At 43.3% G+C, this 24,308-nt stretch overlaps 1 protein-coding gene across 3 annotated transcripts; it reads right to left on the bottom strand.

Annotated features, from left to right (window-relative positions):
- Positions 1-3,445: 3,445 nt before the first annotated feature.
- Positions 3,446-19,130, bottom strand: LOC144586481 (C-type lectin domain family 5 member A-like). 3 transcript variants are annotated; one of them, XM_078384780.1, is made up of 6 exons: positions 18,071-19,130; positions 16,604-16,753; positions 11,342-11,392; positions 11,107-11,243; positions 10,248-10,360; positions 3,446-3,757 (listed from the first exon to the last, which is right to left on the bottom strand). In XM_078384780.1, exons 2-6 carry the CDS (start codon positions 16,680-16,682, stop codon positions 3,556-3,558), a joined length of 582 nt encoding a protein of 193 aa, XP_078240906.1. In that variant the 5' UTR covers positions 16,683-16,753; positions 18,071-19,130; the 3' UTR covers positions 3,446-3,555. The 3 variants fall into 3 exon arrangements, with proteins under 3 accessions (XP_078240906.1, XP_078240907.1, XP_078240908.1); XM_078384781.1 differs by lacking the exon at positions 16,604-16,753; XM_078384782.1 differs by lacking the exons at positions 3,446-3,757; positions 16,604-16,753 and adding an exon at positions 7,623-9,466.
- Positions 19,131-24,308: the final 5,178 nt, after the last annotated feature.

Raw genomic sequence — 24,308 nt, 5'->3', positions numbered from 1 at the left:
AATAAACCCAATGTTGGAGTCTCAGCTGCTGCCTCCTGCCCAAGAGGGAAGTCTCCTCATGAGCTCCAGAGATGATATCCAGCTGCCGGAGAATCTCCTCACCGAGTTCCCAGATTTTGAGGACCTCGTCTCTTCCATGGAGCCCCTCCTTCCGGACAGCATCTTTCCTTCTCTGGATCCAACAGAGCCCAGGGACTCCGGGCGGGCCCAGGAACTGTTGGCAACCCCTCCTCGGCCCTGTGATGACATTGGAGTCAAGTCTCAGGAGCCCCAAACCAAGAAAGACGTGGCCATCCCAAGACCCTCCCAAGGGAAACCATCTGAGGCACCCAACAAGCCTAAGCTCGACACCAAGGCAAAGAGGGCAAGAAGCCCAGCAAGTGAAGGGGAACCGAGCAAGAAAGTGAAAAAGACAAAGAAAACCTCAGATTCCACCACAGCTCCAAATGTTTCTGGGGAGGGAACGGCTTTGGGGGCACATAAGAAGGCTTGCAGTTCCCTCGTCAGTGGCAAAAAAGGTGGTGGAGGTGCCACCTCTTTTGACGACATTGGAGTCAAGTCTCAGGAGCCCCAAGCGAAGAAAGATGTGCCCATCCCAAGACCCACCCAAGGGAAACCATCCGAGGCACCCAACAAGCCTAAACTTGACACCAAGACAAAGAGGACAAAAAGCCCAGCAAGTGAAGGGGAACCAAGCAAGAAGGTGAGGAAAACAAAGAAAAGCTCAGATCCCACCACAGCTCCAAATGCTTCTGAGGAAGGAATGACTTTGGGAGCACATAAGAAGCCTTGCAGTTCCCTTGCCAGTGGTAAAAAAGGTGACAGAGATGCACCAAGAAAGGCAGAAAAGGGCCCTGCAAAACGAGAGGTCAGTCTCACGAAGCAGAGTGCAGAGTCTGCAAAAGATCTTGCCCCGAGCAAGGCATCGAAAGCCGCGAAAAAGAACGCGACAACCTCAGTGACAGCAGGGGTGGGACCTAAGCAAGTGTCCATTCAGGAGCCCCCGAAGCCTGTTCCTAGGAGCCATCTGGTCATGCAGATGATGGAGTCCCTGAATGTCCTCTACCCACTGGGCAAGGGCAAACCCCAGCTGGCGCCAGTGAAGAAACAGCTCCCTCTGGCTCCCTCCGCTCCAGAAAAGCCATTCCCATCGGCAGGAGGATGGGCAAGACCCCTGCCTTCCCTGCCAAGGATCCCCAAAATTTCGGCATCCCACTCAGGCCCTCAGCCACTCTCACAGCCACCATCAAAATCTGTGGCATCCTCCATTCCGGCTGTAGCCCACAGAGCAGTGGCCAAGCCTGCAATCTTATCCCACCCCTTCAAACCAAAGTCCTCATCATCCCACCTATACGAGCCCCCTGGGTGGAGACGGCCGGCGAGCACCTCCATGAAGACCAGCGCTCCCCTTCCTCATCACCCCACATCGGCCAACACCTCCATGAAGACCAGCGCTCCCCTTCCTCATCACCCCATGTCGGCCAACACCTCCATGAAGACCAGCGCTCCCCTTCCTCATCCCCCCATGTCGGCCAGGACCTCCATGAAGACCAGCGCTCCCCTTCCTCATCACCCCATGTCGGCCAACACCTCCATGAAGCCCAGCGCTCCCCTTCCTCATCCCCCCATGTCGGCAATCACCTCCATGAAGACCAGCGCTCCCCTTCCTCATCCCCCCATGTCGGCCAACACCTCCATGAAGACCAGCGCTCCCCGTCCTCATCCCCCCATGTCTGGGCAAAGTCACTGGAGGATGGCCACCAACACCCAGGCACCCTTGGTCGTTGTGCGGCGTCCCACGGAGCCCCCTGATTCTTCCACATTCAAAGGGGACACTTTCATCCCGTGGAGAACGCCCCCTCCTGACCTGGAAGAATCAAAGCCCATCACGGAAGAGCAACGACCCATTCGGGAAATGATGAAACTTCGGGCCCAGCGGGAGAGGGAGGAGGCCGCCAACTGGACCGCAGTGGGGCGGTCGAAGTACTTTGTGGAGCGGGAAAAAGAAATGGACCTCTCTATCGCCTATGGGTACCCATGGCGCTCATAAGAAGCCGGGCAAGTTCAGGAGCCTGGAAAGTAATTGCCAAAATACACTTTGTCTGGGGGAAGGCCAGGACTGACAGTCCAAACCGTGGTCCGTTATTGCTGATGGGCTGGCGTGCTCTCTCAAGAAACAGAGGAATTCTAACTGGCAGGCAGTGATACGATCTTAGGGTGTGTCCGCGAGTTGATCATTTAGATTTTTTAATTGTTCTTGACATAAATGGTTTGTGCTTTAAGACACTGGGCTGGCCACCCTCTCCTTGGGTCGTCTAGCGGTGTCTACAATTCCAACCTGCAACCTGCACCCACCTTGTTTGTATTTATCCTAAACCATCCCTGTGCCAATGGGGCAAGAAACCCCTGCAGCTAGGCAACCATCAGCCTGACTCTCCTGGAACTGTGATGGTTCATGAAATAAGCTAAATCTGAAGAACCATCTAGAATAATACAAAAACCTGCTTCCAGTATTCAAAAAACTATCATTGCAAACTTCAGATGCTTCTTTGAAAGGTCTAATTTCACATTCATAAAGATCAAAGAGGACCATTGAATCCATTGGTCTGAAGACTTCTTTTACTCCTGGCTGCTTGCATCAAGGTCTCTATGTCTCTGATCACACGAACGTCCATCAGTCATATGTGTTAATTTTCAATGGCAACCTCTTCTATCCATATTCAAGTTTAAAGTTTTAGTCTCAATTTCTAGTTGAAATAAATTTGATGATCATTTGTTCACATTCAGTGTTTTTATTCTGGACTCTTCCCATCCCATTCTTCTGGGTTGCCTCCTTTCTAAATTTAAATTCAAAGTTTGCAAAGGGAAGTGACCTGTTACTTCTTATATATATGGTTCCATACAACACTGGTGACATATACATTACCAGGTCTGTTAATTTTTCTGTGCCTGGCAGAGGTGAGGAGGACAAGCATTCAGAAACTGGTGCGAGGAGTCTCTCTATAGTGGGCTAGCTATAACCATACAACTGTTTATGTCTATCTCTACCACAGCACCAAAACTGGGATAACTGGTCACCTGAAGAGTGGAGGAGGAGTAAGAATACTTTGGAGCTTGCCAGTCAGTCTTAATTTGGTTTTGGAAACCTAGGTGTATTAATTTAATATCTGCCGATAGACTGCAATACCATCTTCAGTCACTAGGAGGCGGCAATGTTTCTTAACATTCAGGAGAGAGGAAGCTGCCCCCTGTGCTGCAATATTCATTCTTCTTAGACATTATTGCATTCAGTTTTCTGGAGGGTGTTCTTCTTCTGCACTGTGCTGGTGAGCTCATTTTTTCAGACCACAGAGGAAGAAAAGTTTATTCACTCAGTCTGCCCATTCTGATTAGGTTCCTCAGGAATTAATGGGACTGTTGCTATATGAACCACTCCAGAGCAGTTGTAACCAGTGAGACGCATTGCTTCTCTTTTATCATTTCTATCATATAATACATTAAATGGCACATATGGTTTGATACAGTAAATTTTCCTCTCAGGTTATGTACAGCAGGTTAAATAAGGCAGCAGGTTAAATAGCAGGAAAAAGAACGAATTCTCATGGTGTTCCACAGCAGAAGCAATCTCTGAGCGTCTGCCAGTTTTCCAGGGCTGTTTCCAGAAGGAAAGTTCAAGGCCTCAGTCTCTGACCGACCCGCTCTCCGAAGGGAGTCCTTCTGATTTCCTCCGTTCAGCCAGGCGCTTCTTGAACCATTTCTGGGACAGAAAGAAGAAACCAGCAGGTGGATAGGGAGAAACTGAGTCGCCTGGCACAATGCACACAAGGGCAGACAAACGTCACCAAGGGGGAGTTGCTGAGAAGGCTACATGCACGGGGAGGGGGGGGCGGGGAGAAAGTGAGGTGTGGGATGCTGCAGAATCAGGTCAAGGAATACCTGAGGAGAGTGGGTATATGTGTGCAAGGTGGACTGTACCAACTTCAACTGAAAGTGGGCAGGTGGTTTTTGAATAGCCACCTTTAAAAAAAGAAAACCTCCTGGAAGTAAACAAAGCCAGCATATTAGGCAGAAAGGTTCTTGTCATGTCCACTGATCCCTGTAGCTTTTTTTCTGTGTGCAAGAAGAGGTTCCTCCTTTTTAAAATGGAAAATGTGATCCACTCTGCATAGCTTAAAGTGGTACAAGCCAGTCTTATCCCCTCGGGACTCTACCACTTCATTCTTCTGCACTGCAGATTGAAAGAGGGGGCGGACAAATAATCCAGCATAAGACTTTCATGCACAGACGGCCTCTTCCAATTTGTAGGATGTTTGTGAGATAATGAGGAATCCATTGATGGAAGACAGAAAGGCAATCACTGTAAATTCTCAACCCAACACTTTCCATCACACCCACTCCCCCAAAAGATTGCAGAGAGTTGTGAAGTCCTCAAAACAATGGCTGAGGGGGGGGGGCGGAGCAAGGGGAACATTGCTGTCTAAAAGTGTTCCACTATTTGAAGTAATCCACTGTTGTTATTCGTAATGCTGAAAAAGTAACTTCTTGCATTCTTGCATGCAAGAAATCCTCTTCCCTTTTACCTTCTGTATCCCATACTCCAACCAAAGTTATCCAAATAATAAAAATAATAATTAAAAATAAAGTCAGGACCTAGTGTTTAGTTCCCACTCACCTCCTGGCTGAATTACTTGCTCGCTGCTTAGAAACCTGCCTTAGAAGTCTCCCCACCCACCCGTCCATCATGGTTAATTGCAGCTGCCAGTAGAGGCACAAAAGCTTACTAGGTTGTGAACAAGAAGTTCATCACATTATATAACGTGGATGAGGGTGAGACGTTGACCACAGCGAGAGCAAAAATCCTGTTAGACCAGCTATGTGTCCGTTTCTCATTTCTTGATCGCCCCAAATGCGGCGAAAGAGATCTGAGTGTGCAAAGACTGGTTCCACCAAAATGAAGACCACACGGGGTGAGGGGACAAACTGGACTCTAACAGGGCAACTGCAGTTCCTGCATAAGGTCCAGATGATCATTTTGTATATATATAAATGATATGGAGATGGAATACTTCCCTTTGTCTTCTATAATTGAATTCCAGCCCAGTTACCACTAAAAAAACTTTTTCTAGCCTAGGAAGAAAAACCTTTGTAGTGAAGGAGTATAATGAGGGAAACAAAATAAGAAAATGGTAATGTTTATGAACAGCAAGCTTTGTTCTCACTATATCTAATTTGCCCCTAGAATAATGTGAAGTTGCAGTTTCTCTCTGTGGTACCTTGTAAGGCTCTTGTGGGACATGGAATTGTGTGGCAACGAAAAATGGACTGTTAGTCTGCCAGAGACAGCCTAGGAAAAAGGTCCCTGGTGTTAACCCTTACTGATAAGTTGGCTCCCTCTGGTTACAGACCTTTGGTTTCCGTTGTACTTTGTACTATGTTAAACCATGTAGTTTGACGAATAATATGGGAAATGGTCCAGGACTGGGATAGTTAGATTCATATTGTATATAAGCCAGTGGGAATCAGCTCAGCACACACACTCCCCAATCCATACTTTTTTTCCTCTGCTACTTGTACTTTTACTTTTTTTGCAATTGAATTCTTTTGCATCAATTCAGACAGTGTGTTCATTAAATAGTGCAACACTCTGATATGAATAAAAGAAGAAGAAAACCCTGCTGTTCTAGAAAGTGAAGTGATAGCTGCTCTGAAAGCACTGGGAAGAAATAAATCAGCAGGAGTAGATGAGATACCAATAGAACTACTTCTAGCCACAGAGACTGAAACTGGAAAATCCTATCAAGAATATGCCAACAAAATATGAAAAACAAAACAATGCCCTAAAGACTGGAAACGTTGAATACACATTCCAGTCCCCTAGAATGGAAATGCCAAGGAGTTCAGTAACTACAGAACCATTGCTCTAATTTCCCATGCAAACAAAGAGATGCTCAAGGTGTTGCAACAAAGGCTTTTACCTTCTACCTTATATGGTTCGAAAAATGCCTGATGTTCAAGCTGGATTCTAAAAAGCCACTCCAACCATAGATGATTAAATGAGCCACACCACCCACATCCTCTCCAGCATGTTGCTGGCCGAGTACTATTAAATCTGCGTAATTTAACAGGGGTTAAATACCACTGGTTTATTATCTTTAATGCATTTTCACAGAACTAGGCAGAAGCTGATTGAAAAGGGAACACTGACCAAATATTTTCCCAATCAGAATCCAAGACTGAAGAATTAAGATCCTTTTCCCACATCATTTTTAATCCCTTTATTTCTCTATGCATGTATTCCAATAGCCATTCATATATTTTGTAATGCCTGTCCCCTAGTTGTATTGGCAGATGAAACACAAAGTTCTTCATATGGCATTAGTGGCCTTAGTGGTCCCCAGATGTGCATAACTTGCTTCAGAAAACTTTGCACCTTGAACTGTAGACACCAAATAGAATTGCCACCTTGAAGTGTATCTGGAGGGCATCACTACAGATTGGTGATCTATTTTCAAAAATAGCTCACGTTCTAAAGACACTAGGTCTCCAGGTTTTGTATTGGTTGATCTTCTCTTCAGAATAGAATTGTGGATGATTCAGGAATGGACAAAGAGAGGAGGAGGCCAATAGTTTGACCGGGTGCTTCTGTGCATTATATGTAGCACCTAGGAAAGGATTTTCCAATTTAATAATGTGAAAAATCTGAGATTTTAATGGTGAGGGAGAATATTGTGTCTGATTTGGATCTCCACTCTCCATGTTGACTCATGATGTTGAATTAGTCTCTCCAGTTATCTGAACTAATTGCTTTAACTGAAAAGTTTGAAAGTAAATTTCAGATTAGGGACTAATCAGTCTACCTGTCTTCAGCCTTTGGGTGGGAGGGGTGTCTCAGAAATGAAGGATTTATAGATTCTGAGGATACTCAAACTCCTCTGATACATACCCCATTTGGGGGCTAGGGCAGACAGGAAAGAAAGCATGTGGAGAAGGAAGTCTATATTACCCAATGACCCCATCAGCTGCTCTCCTCCAGGACTGCTGCTGATTTTACAAGTGATGGATGATCACTTCTTTTCACACAGAGAACAATTATTGTTTCCCACAGTTTTATCTTGTAAATGTTGAAAACCTCCCTGAGTTAGAATCCCTGTTTGTATTAAAAATACAGTACCTTTCTTTTCTATATGATATATAGATCAGGGGAGAGCTGTTCAAAGCCAAAGGAAGCTCAACTGTCAACATTTTTTAATTTAATTGTTTATTTAAAACATTTGCATCTCAATCCCAAGCCACTCCCAGAACAGATAATATACAACTGAAAAAAATACATTCCACGTCTCCAAGCCTAGGGGGAAAAAGGAAAACACTAGTTATTTCCCATGAAAGCCGAAAGGCTTCCCCTCATACCAACTACTTTTGTTAAACCTGGTTGGGATGGGCACTGGTGACCTCCAAGCAGAAGCAGAGCTTCCATCCAGTGTCTAAGAAATAAGCTCTGAGGGCACAAACAGGCACGCACAGAGTTACCAAGTCTTGGGGCAGTGACTCGAAGTCTTGTGGCTTTGGTATCCTTCTTCAGGTGGGGAGTCAAACCTTCAGTTGAGTGACATTGATGGAAAAGCTGGTTTGAATTTATTTATTTATTTTTGCACTTTTTAAAAATTATAACATACAAACTCAAAAATATTAACAATCTAACATATAATCAACAAGACAAAAAGATAAAATATAAAAACTACTAAACAAACAACCAGGGAAAAACTGCTAACCCAAACCATCCTTCCTACCCTTATGGATCAGAAGATTTCATCGTCATCTGGACCTCAAATATCCTCAAGAGGATTCTGGTGGGCACTGACTTTGCTATACAGCGGTGCCTCGCAAGACAAACGCCTCGCAGGACAAAAAACTCGCAAGACAAATGGTTTTGGCAATGGGGGGTGGATGACTTGCAAGACAAATGTTCCTATGGCCGTGCTTCGCAAAACAAATGTTTTCTGTTTTTTGTTCATGCCTCATGTTTGCTGATTTTTAAATTTCTGTGATGTTTAAAAGGTTAGTTTTTTGATTGAATTTTTAAAAATCATCTGCACAAGGTGTATGGATTTAAAGAGCACTTAATAAACCCTTTGTAAACGAAATTTGACTTTGTTCTGACTTTTTTTGCCCATAGGAATGCATTAATTAGATTTCAATGCATTCAATGCATTAATTAGATTTCAACGCATTCCTATGGGAAAATGCATTTCGCAAGACAAGTTTTTCGCAAGACAACATTAACCACAGAACAAATTAAATTTGTCTTGCGAGGCACCACTGTATACTCAATTTCCCCCTAAGTTCCTGTCTTTTTCTGGGCCCAAATGTATATCAGCTTCCAACTTTGCTTTACAAAATCTCTTGGTTGTTCTTCTAGCGCCTCTGAAAGCGTGTCTAGTTCTGCAACGTCCAGCAGCTTCTTTAAAAGTTCTTCCATTGTTGGTGTTTCTTCATTCTTCCACTTTTGGGCCCAGAGTAACCTAGCTGCTGTAAATATATACAGTAGACTATGTTTTAAATTCTTATTAATTTCTGGCATTATATTCGATAATAACATTTCAGGTTTAAAATTAATTTTTTGTTGAACGGTTTCTTTTGCCATATTCCAAACCTGTATCCATTTTTTTTGCTTTTTCACATGACCACGTATGATGGTAAGTCCCTGGGTTTTCTTTTACACTTCCAACACAGGTTGCTGTTACCTTCTGATATTTTTGCCAATCTTACAGGGGTGAAATGCCATCTATGAAACATTTTAAGGATATTTTCTCTAATGTTCACTGGCTTAATCATTTTATGATTCTCTTTCCACATCTTTGTTTGAATTTATTTATCAAAGAGGCTTTAACGAGTGGGTTGGCCACCTTCCTCCACTTCCAGCTGGTGGCAGGACCCACAGGTTGATAGCAAAATTGCTTATCTGTTTTTTACACGTATAGGAGAGAGTAGTACAAGAAATCAGCACCATCTCCCGTATATTGTCACACACATGCGTGGTTGCACACACATGTTATTTTTGCAATCGTAAAACAAGAGCCTGCCCTCATGACCTCATAAGGTCCAATCTGCTGGTCTCCGTTTGTGGTCCTGAAATCTCCGGGAATGGGAAAGGGCTGACGTGGCTACTCTACCTGTGGCTCATCTGGTGGCAATGAGCTGCTGAAAGTGCCCAAAGTCAGATGGGCGTCAAGGCGACAACTTGATGCAACTTGTTGTACGAAGGAAAAGACGCATCTTCAGAGCCAAACTTTCTTCGCAGAGCAATGTGTTCTAATTCTAGATGACTGAGGTTCTGAGGATTTCTGGTTCATAGGCACGTTCCTATATTTCCTCACAAATCCAGTAGTTTGTTACAGAACATGACATTGAGCTTAGGGTGTTCAACCCAACCACACCACAATCAAAATCTTGGACTGACATATGAAACCTGTGAAGGAAAGGATCGTCAGCTTTAGAAAGCTCATTACTTTTGGCAACAGAAGGGCAAATAATAAACACAGCGTAACTTAACTAGACAGATGGGTTATGCAGAGCATTTATGGAGCTTGCACAAAGAGACACTCAGTACCAGGAATGTCGGCACGTTTCTGGGTCTGAATCCCAAGCCCCAAGCCCGAGTCCCTATTAGAAACAAGCCCTTTCCCCCCAGAATCCCCAGAGGATTCCAAGTTGCAAGTTGAGTCAGAGTCATTGAAGAAACCTCAGTTGAGTCACTGGTGTGACTTCAGTCGGACTTGACAGCGTTCCCACAACTTGAGTCCCCATCCTGGCTCAGCACCTTCTTGCACAGGCAGAAGGCCTGTTATTGTGAATGGGTGCACACCACTGTTGTCGTTTGCTGAGGTTGGGCGGAGATTCAGAACAGCTGCTATTGGCAGAACTGTCAATGACTGTCATTGACTGTCAATGGAGCATATTATTATGATCCATTGACAGTCAACAGGTTACTGCCAGTGTATTCAGCAGATGCACTGCCCTCCCAAATGGATGTGTAGACAGACTGTTCCTCCTACTGCTATGAAGAGGCATGGTTAATCTATTCCACTCCAGAATTTACAGTGTGTGCAGCTTCATGCAAGGAGGGGTGATCCCCAAGGCATGCTGCTGAATCCCCCCCCTTCCCCTATGTTAGGCAGCCACCTAAACGGTCAGCCATGTAAACCAGGCATGGTTTGTCTTCTTTCACATCACAATGAAGATAAACCTACATGTCAGGGTCATACACTGTGTTGTCAATCCATTTCCATTGTCCACCGGAGCCTTTCTTGGTTAGACCAATGAAGAAGTAGTTGACACCTTCTGTTCTCTTCTTTAGGAACATCTGAATAGAATCAAAGTGCAGGAGGAATAATTATTTCATGCCAGATGGGTTACTATTATCCTTGCTCTTTTTTCTTTTTCTTTCTATCATTGTATGCTATTAACATGCTACCAGTGGTGGTAGATTTTGGAAAGTAGGGGAATAGACTTGGTTCACACACATGACCAAAATATTCTTTTGATTCCCTCTTTTCAATGTTACACCATGAAAAATACTTACCAAATACAAAAGGACTAAACAAAATGCTCTCATTATCCAATTTTCCCAAAAGTAATTAGTCACAAGTAATAACAGTACTCCTGTCTTGGCAGTAGGTGTTAAGAGAACTCCAGAAAGCAAAACTGAAGCATTTTATTGCGGAATGCAACATGGAAATCATTACACTTCAGCCAATTTTATGGCCTTCAAGGTTAAACTCACACCAAACCTCCCCTCATTCTCTACCTCAGTGCCATGTGAAAAGTCTTGGTAAAAATCCATGCACACATATGATAAACATATGGAGCTCAATGATGTACACTAAGGAGATAGTTCATAACTTAGATGGATTTAAAACAATTAGAAGCCAAGAAGAGATACTTAGACACAAAGTTTTGGGGGCACAAATGAAGAGGATAAAGACAAGAGAGTCAGCTCTTTGATGTCAATCTGGATCAGACCCCCATGATTGATTGATTTTTGAAAAACCTTATTTCCACAATTGACTAAATACTCCCTTTTCAAAAACAAACAACGTAGCTTCTCACCAATTCTTCTCTGTTGTTGACGACTGCAAGAGAAGAGTTTAATGAGGCACAACTCTGCTGGCTCTCATCCCATGTTTTCTCTACCACAGAAAAAGAGTAGCAGTTGCCCTCATACAGTTCCCATCCGAGACGGCAGGCTGTGGGGCAACAGGAGAAACAAGAGGCGGCCATATTTAGCGTACATAAAGAAACTGAACCTCCCATTCTCTTTGTGCTATTTTTGTTGCTGACTCACAGTTTTTGTGTCGGTAGACGACTGCGGGACCTTTTTGGAAGATCTGTGAAGCTGAAGAAAAACCCGCATTAATAGAGTTGAATAAATGTTTGAAACAGCAAGAGGGCACCGTGTGTGATTATTACCTTGTTGTGACTATGATTAGAGATGGGATCTTTGTCTTCGTATCCCTGGGGAGACAAATATGAATATTGCAGGCACAGGTGGCAGGGAAGTCCAATCCCTCCCCCCCCCGAATCAGTTGTCCACTTAGGGGTCACCACACGATATGCATGGTCATCAGCATCCGTGTCACGCCAATCGCCAAAGCATCCCGGCTTGTGCTTCCCCGCCTCTCTGCGCTACTGACTACACAGCAGCTGAACGGGGAAACTTGTCATCATCCCCCCTCCTTGCCAGATTGGTCAGCAGTGCAGGGAGAGGGGAAGCGCCAGCTGGGCTACCTCCACAATTAGTGCATCAGGGATGCTGCTGGCCACACATGGTGCACTGTCACCCGTAAGTGGATGGGCTGGCTCGGGGGGGGAGCTGGACTTCCCTTTCCACCTGTGTCCGTGATATTCATATTCCTATCCCCAGGGATACAAACATGAATAACCGATCTCTAATTATGATACCCATTTAAAACACATGTTTAGAGCAATATATTTCATACATGCTATTTTCAAGGGATATATTTTATGCTGGTCATGGAACTCCCATATATTGCAGACAATGTTTTAGGTGAGAAAATGCAGAATTTGAGCAACACATTTAGGAAACTTTTGATATTCACAAAACCTCGGCTGAAGCACACTGGCAGAAGCCTCTTCATGCTCCAAGTTTGCAATGGGGTTTACATGCATGTGCGTATAAGGAATCACCTCCCTTCCCATACCTTCATTTTGTCTGCTTTTGTCTTAAGACTGCCTTGTCAGTAACATTTACTCGTAGTGTAGGTGTAAAGGAGTTAGACTTCACTCCCTACACAGTCATGCGTAGTAAGTAGGACAGTAAAGGTTGCAGCAAAGGGTGTCACAAGGCACCGCGTGATTGTGCCATGGCTACAGCTGTCTGTCCGGTGGAAACCCTGAACACGTGGTTGCTGCTTGCACAATTGCCAGTTTTAAAGGAAGCAGGATGTCGCAGTCACCATGACCCCTGGCTTTTGATATTTATTTATTTATTTATTTATTTATTTATTTATTTATTTATTTGACGGATATACGACAAGCGCTACTCTGGGCAGTTGACAAATTGAAGCGTAAACCCCACATAAGTGTTTGTTGAGCAATTTGGGATGAAGAAAAGTAATTGGTATGGGTCTCTCTAACTATGCGGGTCCTTTATACCCTTCTCCCTTTGGCAAAGAGGCGCTACTTTCAAAGGGTAAACATAAGTGTAAACAAAGGAGGAAATCAGAGGTGCCAGCTCCTCTCCATTTGGGCAATTGTGCCTTGAAATTAAACATAAATACCTTGCCCCCTGCCCCGAGGTGTTGAAGGCCAAAGGCACCAGCACTTCTAGTGGGCATCTTCATTTCCCTGTTGTGACTGTACACGTTGTTTTGTCATATTTTTACAGGGTTTCAAAAACATGTTTCACTAGAGACCACTTGAGACAATGATAACAATAACTGGGTGCTACCAAGTCAATTCTGACGTAGGGCAACCCTTTCCGGGGTTTTCTAGGTAGAGAGTATTTAGAAGTGGTTTCCCATTCCCTTATTCTGGGGGGGGGCACCCTGGACCAGTGCAGCTTGTCCAAGGCGACACAGGACGGCTCTACCCACAGGAGGCACAGTGGGGGAATTGAGCTTCCAACCAACCTCTGGCTCCACAGCCAAATACATCTCTCACTGAGCTACCCAGCCAGCAATCAGTTAAAACTTAACAGCAATGACAGGACATTGGGTTTCTAGGTACTGTATCTTGAGTTATCACCCCACCGGTGGCTTAAGTACACATCAATCAATGTGTTACCTTTGTCTGAAATGATCAAGAGCTGACCAGAACATTTTCTCATTTCAGATTTTAATCTCAGTCATTAAAATAAGCCATCAAAGGTGTTTAGACTTATTTGCTTGGTATTATCATTGGTCAGGGTACATGATTAGAAATCCTCTTTTATTTAGGCAAAAACTATTGAGAGCTGAAAGAACCTAAAAGTTCAGTCTCTCTCTCTCTCTCTCTCTCCAAGATTCAATACTTGTATGTTTTCCACAATGAGACAAATAGCAGCTGAACAGTGCATATTTGCAAGTGTGTAATTAATTGGGAAAAACTGTCTGTAGAAAGGACTACACAGCAGTCTGGACAATATTCCATCCTAAACCTCCTTGGCCCATTATTAACTTACTATAAAACATCAGGGGGTTGTAAATTTGTCCGTATGTTCTGTGCTGTCAAATTGGAACTGACTTATAGTGACCCTAAAAGGGCTTTCAAGGTAAGTACAGTGGTGCCCCACATGACGATGATAATCCGTTCCATAGAAATCGCTTTTTAGCGAAATCATCGTCATGTGAATTGCGATTCCGCATTGGAATGCATTGAAACCCATTTAATGCGTTCCAATGGGGAAAACAGTCATCATCCAGCGAAGATCGCCCGTAGGGAAGCCTGTAAATTTTGAAAAGATGTATGAACTACCAGGAGTCACATTCTGATTGGTGAGCAGTGCAATCCTATGTATGATATTCTGGGTCAAACTACAGTAATTCAGACGCTGAGCTCATGTTTTAGAAGCTGATAGCATATTTATCCTCCAATGAGGGAAAATCTCAAACCTTCATGCCTGAGCAGTTAAACTTGCACCTTAAGCCCATATTCACCCCTTGATGACCAATCACAAAACAAATAAAGATCATTTACAAGTAACAGGAGAAAGGAAAACTTCTGGTATGACAGATACACAACTTTTACCAGTTAGAGGAACTCTTCTTTGAAATGTGAGTTGAACATCTTGTCTAGCTGGACTGTAGGAACTATGATCCATATCATTCAGTCCATAGGAAATGTGTTCAGTATTTCACCCTAAACATCTTCAGAATGGCATCTAATTGAACCCAGGTTCCAGAAGGGAGTCAAATCAGATCCTTCACTAAAATACGAAGCTGTGGTTCTAATCTAGTACTGTTGGTTCCACAGAGAAAAGAACATCAGACCAAGATCATTGCTAATCTTGTCATGTGAGATCCTTTAATATGTATTGCACGTGGCTGAATATAGGATCTTCAGAGTATACTCTGTACCAGAGAATTGTGCTTTTCCTAAAAGTAAGTTCATTTTGACCAATGTTAACTAGGGCCATATAAACAACTCATTTATGAATGAGAATGGGTTGGATCTACAGTGGGGTCTTGACTTAAGAACGGCTCGAGTTAAGAACATTTTGACTTAAGAACCACTCTCATAGGAAAATATTGACTTGACTTACATACTTAGATTTGAGTTAAGAACTGAAAAAAACCACGTGGGAGGCAGGGAAAGGGCAAAATTTGAACTTCCAGTTAACTGTTGGCCAGTGAAAAAGGTGCCTGTCTGCTTCCTCACTCCTCCCAGCGTTTAGAGAGTGGATTGGGAGACAGTCTTCAGACTGCCTGGTACTGGACTGCCTGGACTGTGTTTTCCCTGCCTTCCCTGAACCTTTCTTGACCCCAAAAAAAAAGAAACAAAATATCCCCCTCTAGGCGGAATAGCAGCTTCCCATTAGTTTCTATGGACGGAAAAGAGCAGATACGGATCAAATGGTTCTCAATGCATTCCTATGGGAAATGCAGATTTGACCTGAGAACTTTTTGACTTGAGAACCGCCTTCCAATACGGATTAAGTTCTCAAGTCAAGACCCCACTGTATATGTGAGAAGGAGAGAACATATGCATTAGATCCCTATATCTCACTTTGGAGTAATACTGTAGCTCGATTGCACACACGGTGATTTCAGTTTTCAAACATAATGTGTCTTCCAAATTGCAACCTATTATGGCTGTTTGGCCAAGATCATGTCCAGACATTGGCCACTAATGTAGAACAATCAATTACAAAAAACAATTGATTAAGATGCACATTTTCTGACGGAAATATACAGTTTAACTGGTGTTTAAACGACAAAAACTTAACCTGGGGTTTTTACATCAGAATTTATCCAGCGATAAATTAATCAGATAGGGAAAATGTGTGTGTGTGTATCCCTGTTGTCAGGCAATAGGATCATCCATTAACTACATAATTAAAAACCCTGCTATTCCTCTCATTCAAAGTAGGGGCAAAGGGGGAGGAGTCAATTCATGGGCAAGATTTCTCCCCTTTGTAGACTAAAACTCTATCAAACAAAGCATGCCTGGGTGGGGATGATGACATCACTGCCAGGGAGAGATTAAAGAGACCCTGTTTCAGTCCTAGGGGGTCACCCATGTAGTATGCATCTCACCAACAATCATATTTACTGAGGAAGAGTTGGACAAACCCCAGGATTAAAACAGAGACTCCTTAATCAAGGGCAAGATGCTGCTGCTTCTGTCACCTCGGAGAAGGGGGTCAGAGTGCTGCTAATTAAAAAAAGCTCCTGCCTTGATCTCAAGACTTGAGAGTACTGAACTGTAAATATAATGTAAGGTAGATTTCAGCTGCAATTTAAACACCCTCTTTTCAATGTAAAGGTAATTACATTATAAAGCTTTAGATTTTAAAGCTTACTAACAATTACCTTAATGTCTGACTGTTCTTGACTAACCTTCTAGTTGCTGATCCTGTTCGGCACAAATGGAACAGAAGGCCACACCGGCACAGTTGTGCAGGATCAACCGCTGCAGCCCTTGTGCTAATGGTGATCACTGCTGGAAAAACACAACTTTGGCTGTACTAGAAAAACACAAACTTTGGTTTGCCTAATCAGGTCAGATGCCTCTGTGTGTGAGCCCAGTTACAATCCATAACATGAGCAATTTGAAATAATCAGAACCTGGCCTTCATCTTCAATACCTGTCCAACTGAAAATCATGTTTTTGTTTTTAAAATCCTGAATTAAAAAATTGTAATGATTTTTAATTTTTGTTTTTAAAATCCTGAATTAAAAAATTGTAATGATTTTTTATTTTTTAAAAAAATCAACTGATGCTTTTGGAAACTGTACTGGACTTGGCCTGGTGGTTTCCAAGGAAAACATCTAGATGGAAAAAATGTAGAAAATGAATGATCTGAAATACAAAAGGCGAGGTTGTTCGCCAAAGACAGAGGATTACACTGGGAAAAAAAAGAAATAAAATTCAGTGTGATACTCACAATAAAGAAGAAACAAGGAACTGCTGATTAGCTTAATAATCAAGATTGCTGCAATTTGACCCAGGAGGTTCCAGTTCATATTAATCTTGCAGATCAGCTATAAACCTCTCCGTGTGAAATCTTCGGATAAGTCTTTGTGGCCGGTTGGATCTAAAATGTAAATAACAGCCAGCCCAAATTTATAGCACCCTCTTTCTATTAATAAACTTCCTCTAGTGAGGTACAGTAAACTCTTCAGTGCTGTGCAAACGATAATTATGGATTGTTATCTATCTTTAGATCTAACAACAATAAGAAGGTTCTGTTCAGAGATGAAAATACCAAAACCTGGCCTGCAACTTAGCAATATGTAGCAGTTAATGGAATAATTTGGTCGTGAGCTGCTTCCCACAAAAGTGAGTGAGCTGATTCTATCCATTCTTATTTTGAAGATGAAGCCTAAGTGAAGGTGCTAACTTTGATGTCAACAAGGCAGCACATCCACACTTGGTCAAACCCTAAACTTTCAAAGGAGCTGAGCCTATTTTGGAGATAGGGTCCTTCACCTTGTTCTTGTAACTAGATCCCATCTAACCCAGAGTGGGTGCACTGCACTACTGACATCAGAGCCACCACCTTCCATAGGTAAGTCCCACCCAGTCCTGTCAGGTTACAGCACATAGCTGCAGGTATGGATGTGTAAAATAGAGCCTCTGAAACAAGACAGATCTCTGCTTTCTTTTCTCCATTCATTGCAAAGCAAAGCAAAGCACCCTGAAGTACTCTCCCTCTCTAGTATATAAAGCAGAGAGGCAAATTCATTTAAAAAAAGGGGGGGGGGGAGGACCTCCAGAGTGGAATTCTTGGCCATCTTAATCTTCTAAATTCAGGAGCTACTGCTATTCCCAGCATAGAGAGGGCCATATTTAAACTGGTGGCCATTTTGTTTTAAAACAAAACAAAACAGTAGAAGCTCCAAACAACAACAGGATTGAATACTAAATGATTCAGATTGAGCACAAAGTTTCTAAACAGCCCAAGCCTTTTGGCCTTGGGTGGATTAATCTGTCAGTTTTGAGTCTGTACTTGGATATTTCAAATGAATGCACAAAGATATTTCTAAATAGTTGTTGTGAGTTTTTTGGGCTCTTTGGCCGTGTTCTGAAGATTGTTCTTCCTAACGTTTCACCAGTCTCTGTGGCTGGCTTCTTCAGAGGACAGCATTTCTAAATGTTGGCAAGTTGTGTACTACATTTGCTTCTTACACTGAACCAAACCAGGCCAGGATAGGAAGCAGAGGATTCTAGAATCCCTTTATAGTCCAAACCTGTAACATTTCCAAGCTCTAGATTGAATCCATCCTTAACCTGATGTTGCTCAAAGATGTTGCTTTGAAATTCGTTGGATTTCAATTAGTCATGGCTGCCATTTCATGAAGTTACTCCAGGTGGAACCTCCTGGGTCAGCTCAGAAAAGAAGGACACTTACCTGAATTAAAACACATTCGTCTCTGCGTTGTCCTTCCTGGAAATCTGCCTATGAGCAGGGCAGAGTGCTGTAGTTTTTTAACTGGCTGACTTTTCACATTGCAACACCACTTCCTCCTTTCCGTTGCTTTCCAGGCTGTGCTGACGTGGTGGTGTGCGACTTCTAAGTAGTCTATCTTAACAAATACATATTCCAAGCTTCCCCTTTTAGGACCGGATGCTCCCACTGTCTGCTACATGTACTTTTTTTCTTTATTCATATCAGAGTATTGCATAATTTAAAATTATGAAAGTATATGAAATGGCTGAGATAGCACTATTAAAGTAGCCTTCCTCTGGTTAAAAATAGTCTATCTTAACATTTTAATTTTTATTTTATTTTACTTCTTTACTACAATGCAACTTATTTTTTTGATCCAAGGTGATATTTGCTAACATCTGTGGGGGAGAGGGAGGAATCTGTATTTCTCCACTTTTTTTCAAAGGACACAGTGATTGAAATCCAGTAGTTAAGTCACAACTAGAGTAGGAAATTAGTGAGTCAACTCATCTGTATGTTTCATTGATTTAATGGGCCTACTCTAATTACACCTTATTACAGAATTTCAGCAAGTTTATGCTGAGATTCATGTGTAAAGATTACAAAAAATTAATTTAATTTTCCTTGGACTATATATGTTATTCTACTGTGGGAAAATAACCAAAGAATCATTTGGCATGCTAAAGACTCTCAGATATACGGCAGCATGAGATTCCATGAACAAGCCATCTAGTTCTTTAGAAACATACACATTTAAGATTATTTATTATTCCTATTCTTCAGGGTTGACATAATTTAGGGATGCCAGCAATCATGTGTAAATATTGACAAGAGATTCAGATATATACACTGCAGTCCTTCGCAGAGAGAGTAAGCTTTACCAGATATAATAGCTGTTACCTTGATAAGCATGTATAGAATTGCAATGTTGATATAACATACTTTAATATTTTTTAAAAGGGTGGTCAAAATTCTACATGCTCTTTTAAAATAGCCACTTTATTCACACACACACCTTCCCCCCCCCCCCATTGGTCAGAAAGGGAAGGGAGAGAAATATGTTATGCGGATAAAGTCACCTCAACTTAAAATGAAAGGCCGAAACGGAGTTGGAGGGAATCTAAAATAGTTGCTTGAAAAAGAGTGAAATTTGTTCATGAAAGGCTTGCTTAGACTTACTTTGTAACCAGATGTTAAACAGAGGATAAAATAAAAGACTAGAAAATATCCAGGTTTGGCCAAATAAATCTTTCCTTGCTTTCACGTTTGCTTGCTTGCTTGCTGTTGACTTCCCTTGCAGAAAAACCTCTGATGCACTGATAGTGTGCCTTCAGCAAATGCTACTAGCAGCAGCAGCAGCGTCGAGAAAATAAGCACACCTTGTTTACTTCTAAGCCTTCTTTGCAGCTCAGAACATGGCCACTGCTTCCTCACCGCAAAACAAGAAAGGAATGCCCATGGCCCTTGTTCAGTAGAAGTGCACACTAACAAAGAGAAGGTTGTCCAGTGTGAGAAACAAACTATGCTCTCTCTCACTCAAGCATCAAGCACAAAGCTACAGGACCAGGGAGCTTATCTTGTTATGAGCAATGTGCTGTAGCTTTCCTAACCAAACTCTTAAGTGAAGTGACTTTGCCTAGGACAAAGCAAGGGTTGAAAGACAGAATTGGCAGTTACATTAGGAGTAGAGATGGGCAGGAACCGCCAGTTCGGCAGTTCATTCCAGTTCATTTACTGGCTGAACAGGTGCTCAGAAGTTCCCAGCACCGCCTCTGCCTGCCGGTGCCCACTCAGAGGCAGCGCCCTGGCTTCCTTGCCCCGCCTCCTCTGGCAGGCAGCCACTCAGAGGCCATGCTCAGAGGAAGTGGGGAGGGTAAGATGGGGCATTGCCTCTGATGTGGGGCTGGGAACTGTTGAACACCTGTTCAGCCAGTAAACGAAGCAATGAAATGGCGGTTTGTGCCCATCTCTAATTAGGAGATATAGGCTCCCAATCCCACCTTGGAATGTGTTTCCAGCACCCACTGTGAATGTGGGTTCTTAATTCTTTCTTGACACTTCCATCTGCTGTTCCTCCTCCATAATTATTCCTGTCTGGACATGTTTATTTTCTGATCTTGCAACCAGGCTGGAGGTCAAATGTCCTCAGGGAGGAAGTCAAGATAGGAAGGATTCAACAGGCTTCAACCAGCCAGAGTTTGGACAATAATTCCCAGAACCCAATACATTTACATTACATAAACCTTTATTGCCATTTGATTAGATTTAAAGGAGTAAACAGTGTGACCAAGAAATTAAGGGAACAAATTAGAACTGAAGTTGGGAAGGATGGGGGTTGTGGTTTCTCATAAGAATGGTTGACAGAAATTCCGCCACGAAATAGGTAGTAGTTGGAAGGAAGTCACTAAGGAGGATTGGGAGGGGATCGGAAAGGGCAGGAGGGAGGGTTAGGAGAAAGGGGTTTAGTAGGGAAGATCTAAGGGCGGAGTGAGAGGGGCAACGAAGTAGGATGTGGGCTACTGTGTCTGGTTCACGGGAGCAGAATGTGCATAGTCTGTTTGGTTGGGGAGTATTGGAATATCTACCAAGATGGTAAGCAGACGGGAAGATGTTAAGACAAGCAAGAAGGAAGGCCCTCCTTTTCCTTGGGTCAGTCAGGTGAAAAAGGTAACTAGCAGGGCGGCCCATTCAGAACCCAATATACAGCACAGAGAGTATGCAGGCCGGAAGATTTTGAGAACTGTATCCCATAAAAATCACCAGGTGCTCCCATCTGATACTTCTCCCTCAAGAATGACTCCTTTACAAATGTACCTTTATTCAGTAGACAAGACTCGGGGCCCTGTTTGCACTTACATGCAGTTCCAGCAAAGGACAGAGGAATGCTCTTATTCCTGTAAGGTCCTTGCAGCTGTGGTACACACAGATAACAGGAGTGGAGGGAATACATAAAAGAAAAGACAAAGTCAGATTCCATATTTTTGGCCTTTATCTATTTCCCATTAGAACTGCCTTCTTCCCTTGTTGACTTCCGCTTTCCAGTGTTTTCTTATTATTATCATAGCATTTGCTTCAATTACCATATAGGCTACCGTAATATGTGTGACCTCTGCTGGATGCCCAGAGGAAGGCAGAAAACCTCCAGGGCCTCTGGCCAATCTGTCATGGAGGAAAACTTCCTTCCTGACCCCCCAAAAGCTGCACTCAGTACTACTACGGGCATGTCAGGAGGGAACAAAAGCAAGAGATCTCCTTCCTCCTGCCCTCTCACTCACGGGGCTCTTAATGGGGTCTTGCTTGTTCAGTCAGTCACCTCTGTGGATCTGGTTATGCACAGAAGTCTAATAGTTTTGTATTAATGTGCAGCATAACAATCAGAGAAGTAAACATACAGCTCCTGAGGTTTCATTTTTTTGCAAAGAACATCATTAGGCATATCTGAATGTCAAATACCCTTGCATACTTTTCCTTTCTGGATTGCTGAGGAATTTCTTTTCATCTTCTGACACTGGGCATCTTGTTTATAATTTCCATATATGTGGTGGTTGGTACGTTTCTGCTCAGTCCCGTTTTTCACACATTTTGCTATATTTGTTTAACATACCAGAAAAAGCTAACGTGTGACCTCTGCTGGATGCCCAGAGGGAGGTAAAAAAACTCTAGTATTTCCAGCCAATATATGCCTTGGAAGAAAAACCCTGAGCCTAGACATGGTGATCAGTGCTGGGCATCTCAACAGGGACCATAACTTCCCAATCTAATGGCACGTACGACAAGCATCCCTTGATTCCTGAAGAAGTAGCTCTGCCACTAAGCACCTGCACTGTGAGGCCCATGGCTGTCTTTCAGGAGAGATCACAAGTTTCCTTCTGGCTCCAACAGAACCTGACTTGGATGATCCCTCCAGCTGGGCAATGTCAGAGACAAATCTTTCTTATGTTCTGCCATGAAGCAGGCCATTCTTAAGGCCGGACTTGCATCTTCTCATATTCTAGCAACCTTTCTCTCCTTCTTGATTGTCTCCGTCCTCCCTTTGCCATCTCTGAAATAATTTTTTCTAATGATTCCACAACGGGCCCATCTCCCAGGTAAGCAGATCTGGATTCCCTCTCAAGATGGCTGTCATTTAGAAAAGTTACAAAAGCTACTGTGGATCAGTCACAAGTAGGCATGTCTTACGGATGGAATCAGACAGGGGCTGCACAAGCCATCCATCTGGATAGTCTTGTCAGCCTCCGTAATGGGCCAAGGGAAAGGACTGCTGCCTTGCTTGGGAACACATCCCACCTTCTTGATTGTACTACGTACCTGTACTACCTTCTCTGCAAAAAGAGCAATATATAGTGGAGGGCCAAGTGAGACGGAATCAGGCTTTGAGGACCACCCGGCAAACTTGCAGCCAACCTGTCAGTGCAGGGATGTGGCTGTCACTCGCGCCTTGTTCTTCCTGCCTTCTTTTAGCAGACGTTACTTGTCCAGATCAGGTTCTGTGAGGTTCTATGAACAGATACAGCTTTTACTTCAGATCCTAGGAGAGCCACTGCTTATTCCTCTAAGACACGTAAGCTGTCCTGATTAGAAATGGGGGTATTCGTATACGAATCCCCCCCCAGAGGTGGAGATAATGAGGGTGGCCGGACTGTCCACTCACCTTCCACTGCTGACGGAGGCTCCATGGTCCCTTTCAATTGCTCCGGAGCTTGCAGTCAATTAGGCACTCCTGGCAGGACGATGAGCCTCCGTGCTAGGTCAAAGAGTGGTTTGCAGACCAGGCACTCTGGTGCGGTAGGAAAGGAGTGCGGAGCCCGCAGCAGCAGTGGATGGGTGAGTGGACTGTTCAGCCCCCTGGGGTCAGACCCTCATTATCTCCACCTGTGCAGGGGTATTCGTATTTGTACACTAATATGAATACCCCCATCTCTACTTCTGATCATTTTAATGCTCCATTCCATTACCACTGGCTGCTAGAAACAAGGGTGTAGGTGAAAGAAAGGCATCTAGAGGAGCAGAAACACTTGCCTCTTCTTTACTGACTTCAGAATTAGTGCAGTTTGTACTAGATCAACCCAACCTTATGTGAGTTCAAGTCATGTTCTCATTGATCTAATGTGTTCAGGCTGTACCACTATACAACCCTGTGGTCTTTCACCAGAAAAGTCTGAAGTGGTTCATGGGGAATAGCCAGAATCATTTATTGTCCAACATATGATTATTGTTAATTGTTCGAGGAAGAGATGAGGACATGTGACATGGGGATTGTAACCTTTACGCCTTCTTTTCTGCCATGATCTATCACCTCTTCACTCTTTAATTTTCAGAATAAAAAACCCTGCAAAGAAACTACAAACAACTTTAACCTTTTCTATGAAACACAATAACCCATTTCACAGGTTAAGCACATGATGAGGAATTACACAGTGCCTCTACTCACACAAAGGAGCTCCCTTTCAGATGCTTGAGAAGACCTTAGTGTTTCCTTCTTTTGTTCATACAAATTATTCATTTTTAAGAGGTTCTCTTTCAGGAATCAGTGAAACAACACAAAAATGGGAAGTGGAGTGAGTCTCTTTTATGGTCTCCCCTTTCATTAATACATGAAAGTCATACCTAGTAAACAGTAGTTCTCTACAGTAGGGGTCCCCAACCTTTTCCACCCAGCAGACCGGCTGGGGAAGGCGGGGCACCCCCCCCAAGCTTGTGGGCATGTGTGAATGAGTGAGTGCGAATGAGTGTGTGTGCGTGCACAAATGGTGGTGCGGCAATTATGCATGCTTGCTCACTCATGCACATGCATAAACGATAGTGCGGCGCACACAGCATGCGCAAATCAGCTGTGTGGGGGTGAGTGCATGCATGGGGGGGGGAAGTCTGTTTCCACAGCCTGGTTTGGCTCAGGCCACGGGACACAGACCGGGGGTTGGGGACCTCTGCCTATAGATAGAGGGTCCTACTGTATGTCAAAAAGATGTGAGCCTTGGAGGCATCCAGTTTTCCAAAAGTTCATAGCAAATGTGACGTAACTATCATTGTGGCATAGTTAATTCTGCTGGTAAATCTGCAAAGCAGGAGTGCTGACTGCATTGTCATAGTTTCTAGAACCAGGCAGTTTTTTTTTTAAAGGAATGGCACCATTGTGTATCTGCAATTTCTATTGATTTAGTCATCGCTTCCAGATAAACTCCCTGGCTGATTTCCTTCA

Source organism: Pogona vitticeps, chromosome 2 (genome assembly GCF_051106095.1).
Source record: "Pogona vitticeps strain Pit_001003342236 chromosome 2, PviZW2.1, whole genome shotgun sequence".
In the NCBI taxonomy this organism is placed as follows: Eukaryota; Metazoa; Chordata; class Lepidosauria; order Squamata; family Agamidae; genus Pogona; species Pogona vitticeps.
This window is presented reverse-complemented; position numbering and strand designations above follow the sequence as displayed.

Excerpts from the sequence above, each read along its gene's own strand:
- LOC144586481 (XM_078384780.1), bottom strand. The coding sequence starts at position 16,682 with ATGAACTGGAACCTCCTGGGTCAAATTGCAGCAATCTTGATTATTAAG. Across the intron at positions 11,393-16,603 it reads TTCCTTGTTTCTTCTTTATT|CTTCACAGATCTTCCAAAAA; the intron begins GTGAGTATCACA and ends GTTTTTCTTCAG. Across the intron at positions 11,244-11,341 it reads CGTCTACCGACACAAAAACT|CCTGCCGTCTCGGATGGGAA; the intron begins GTGAGTCAGCAA and ends GTTGCCCCACAG.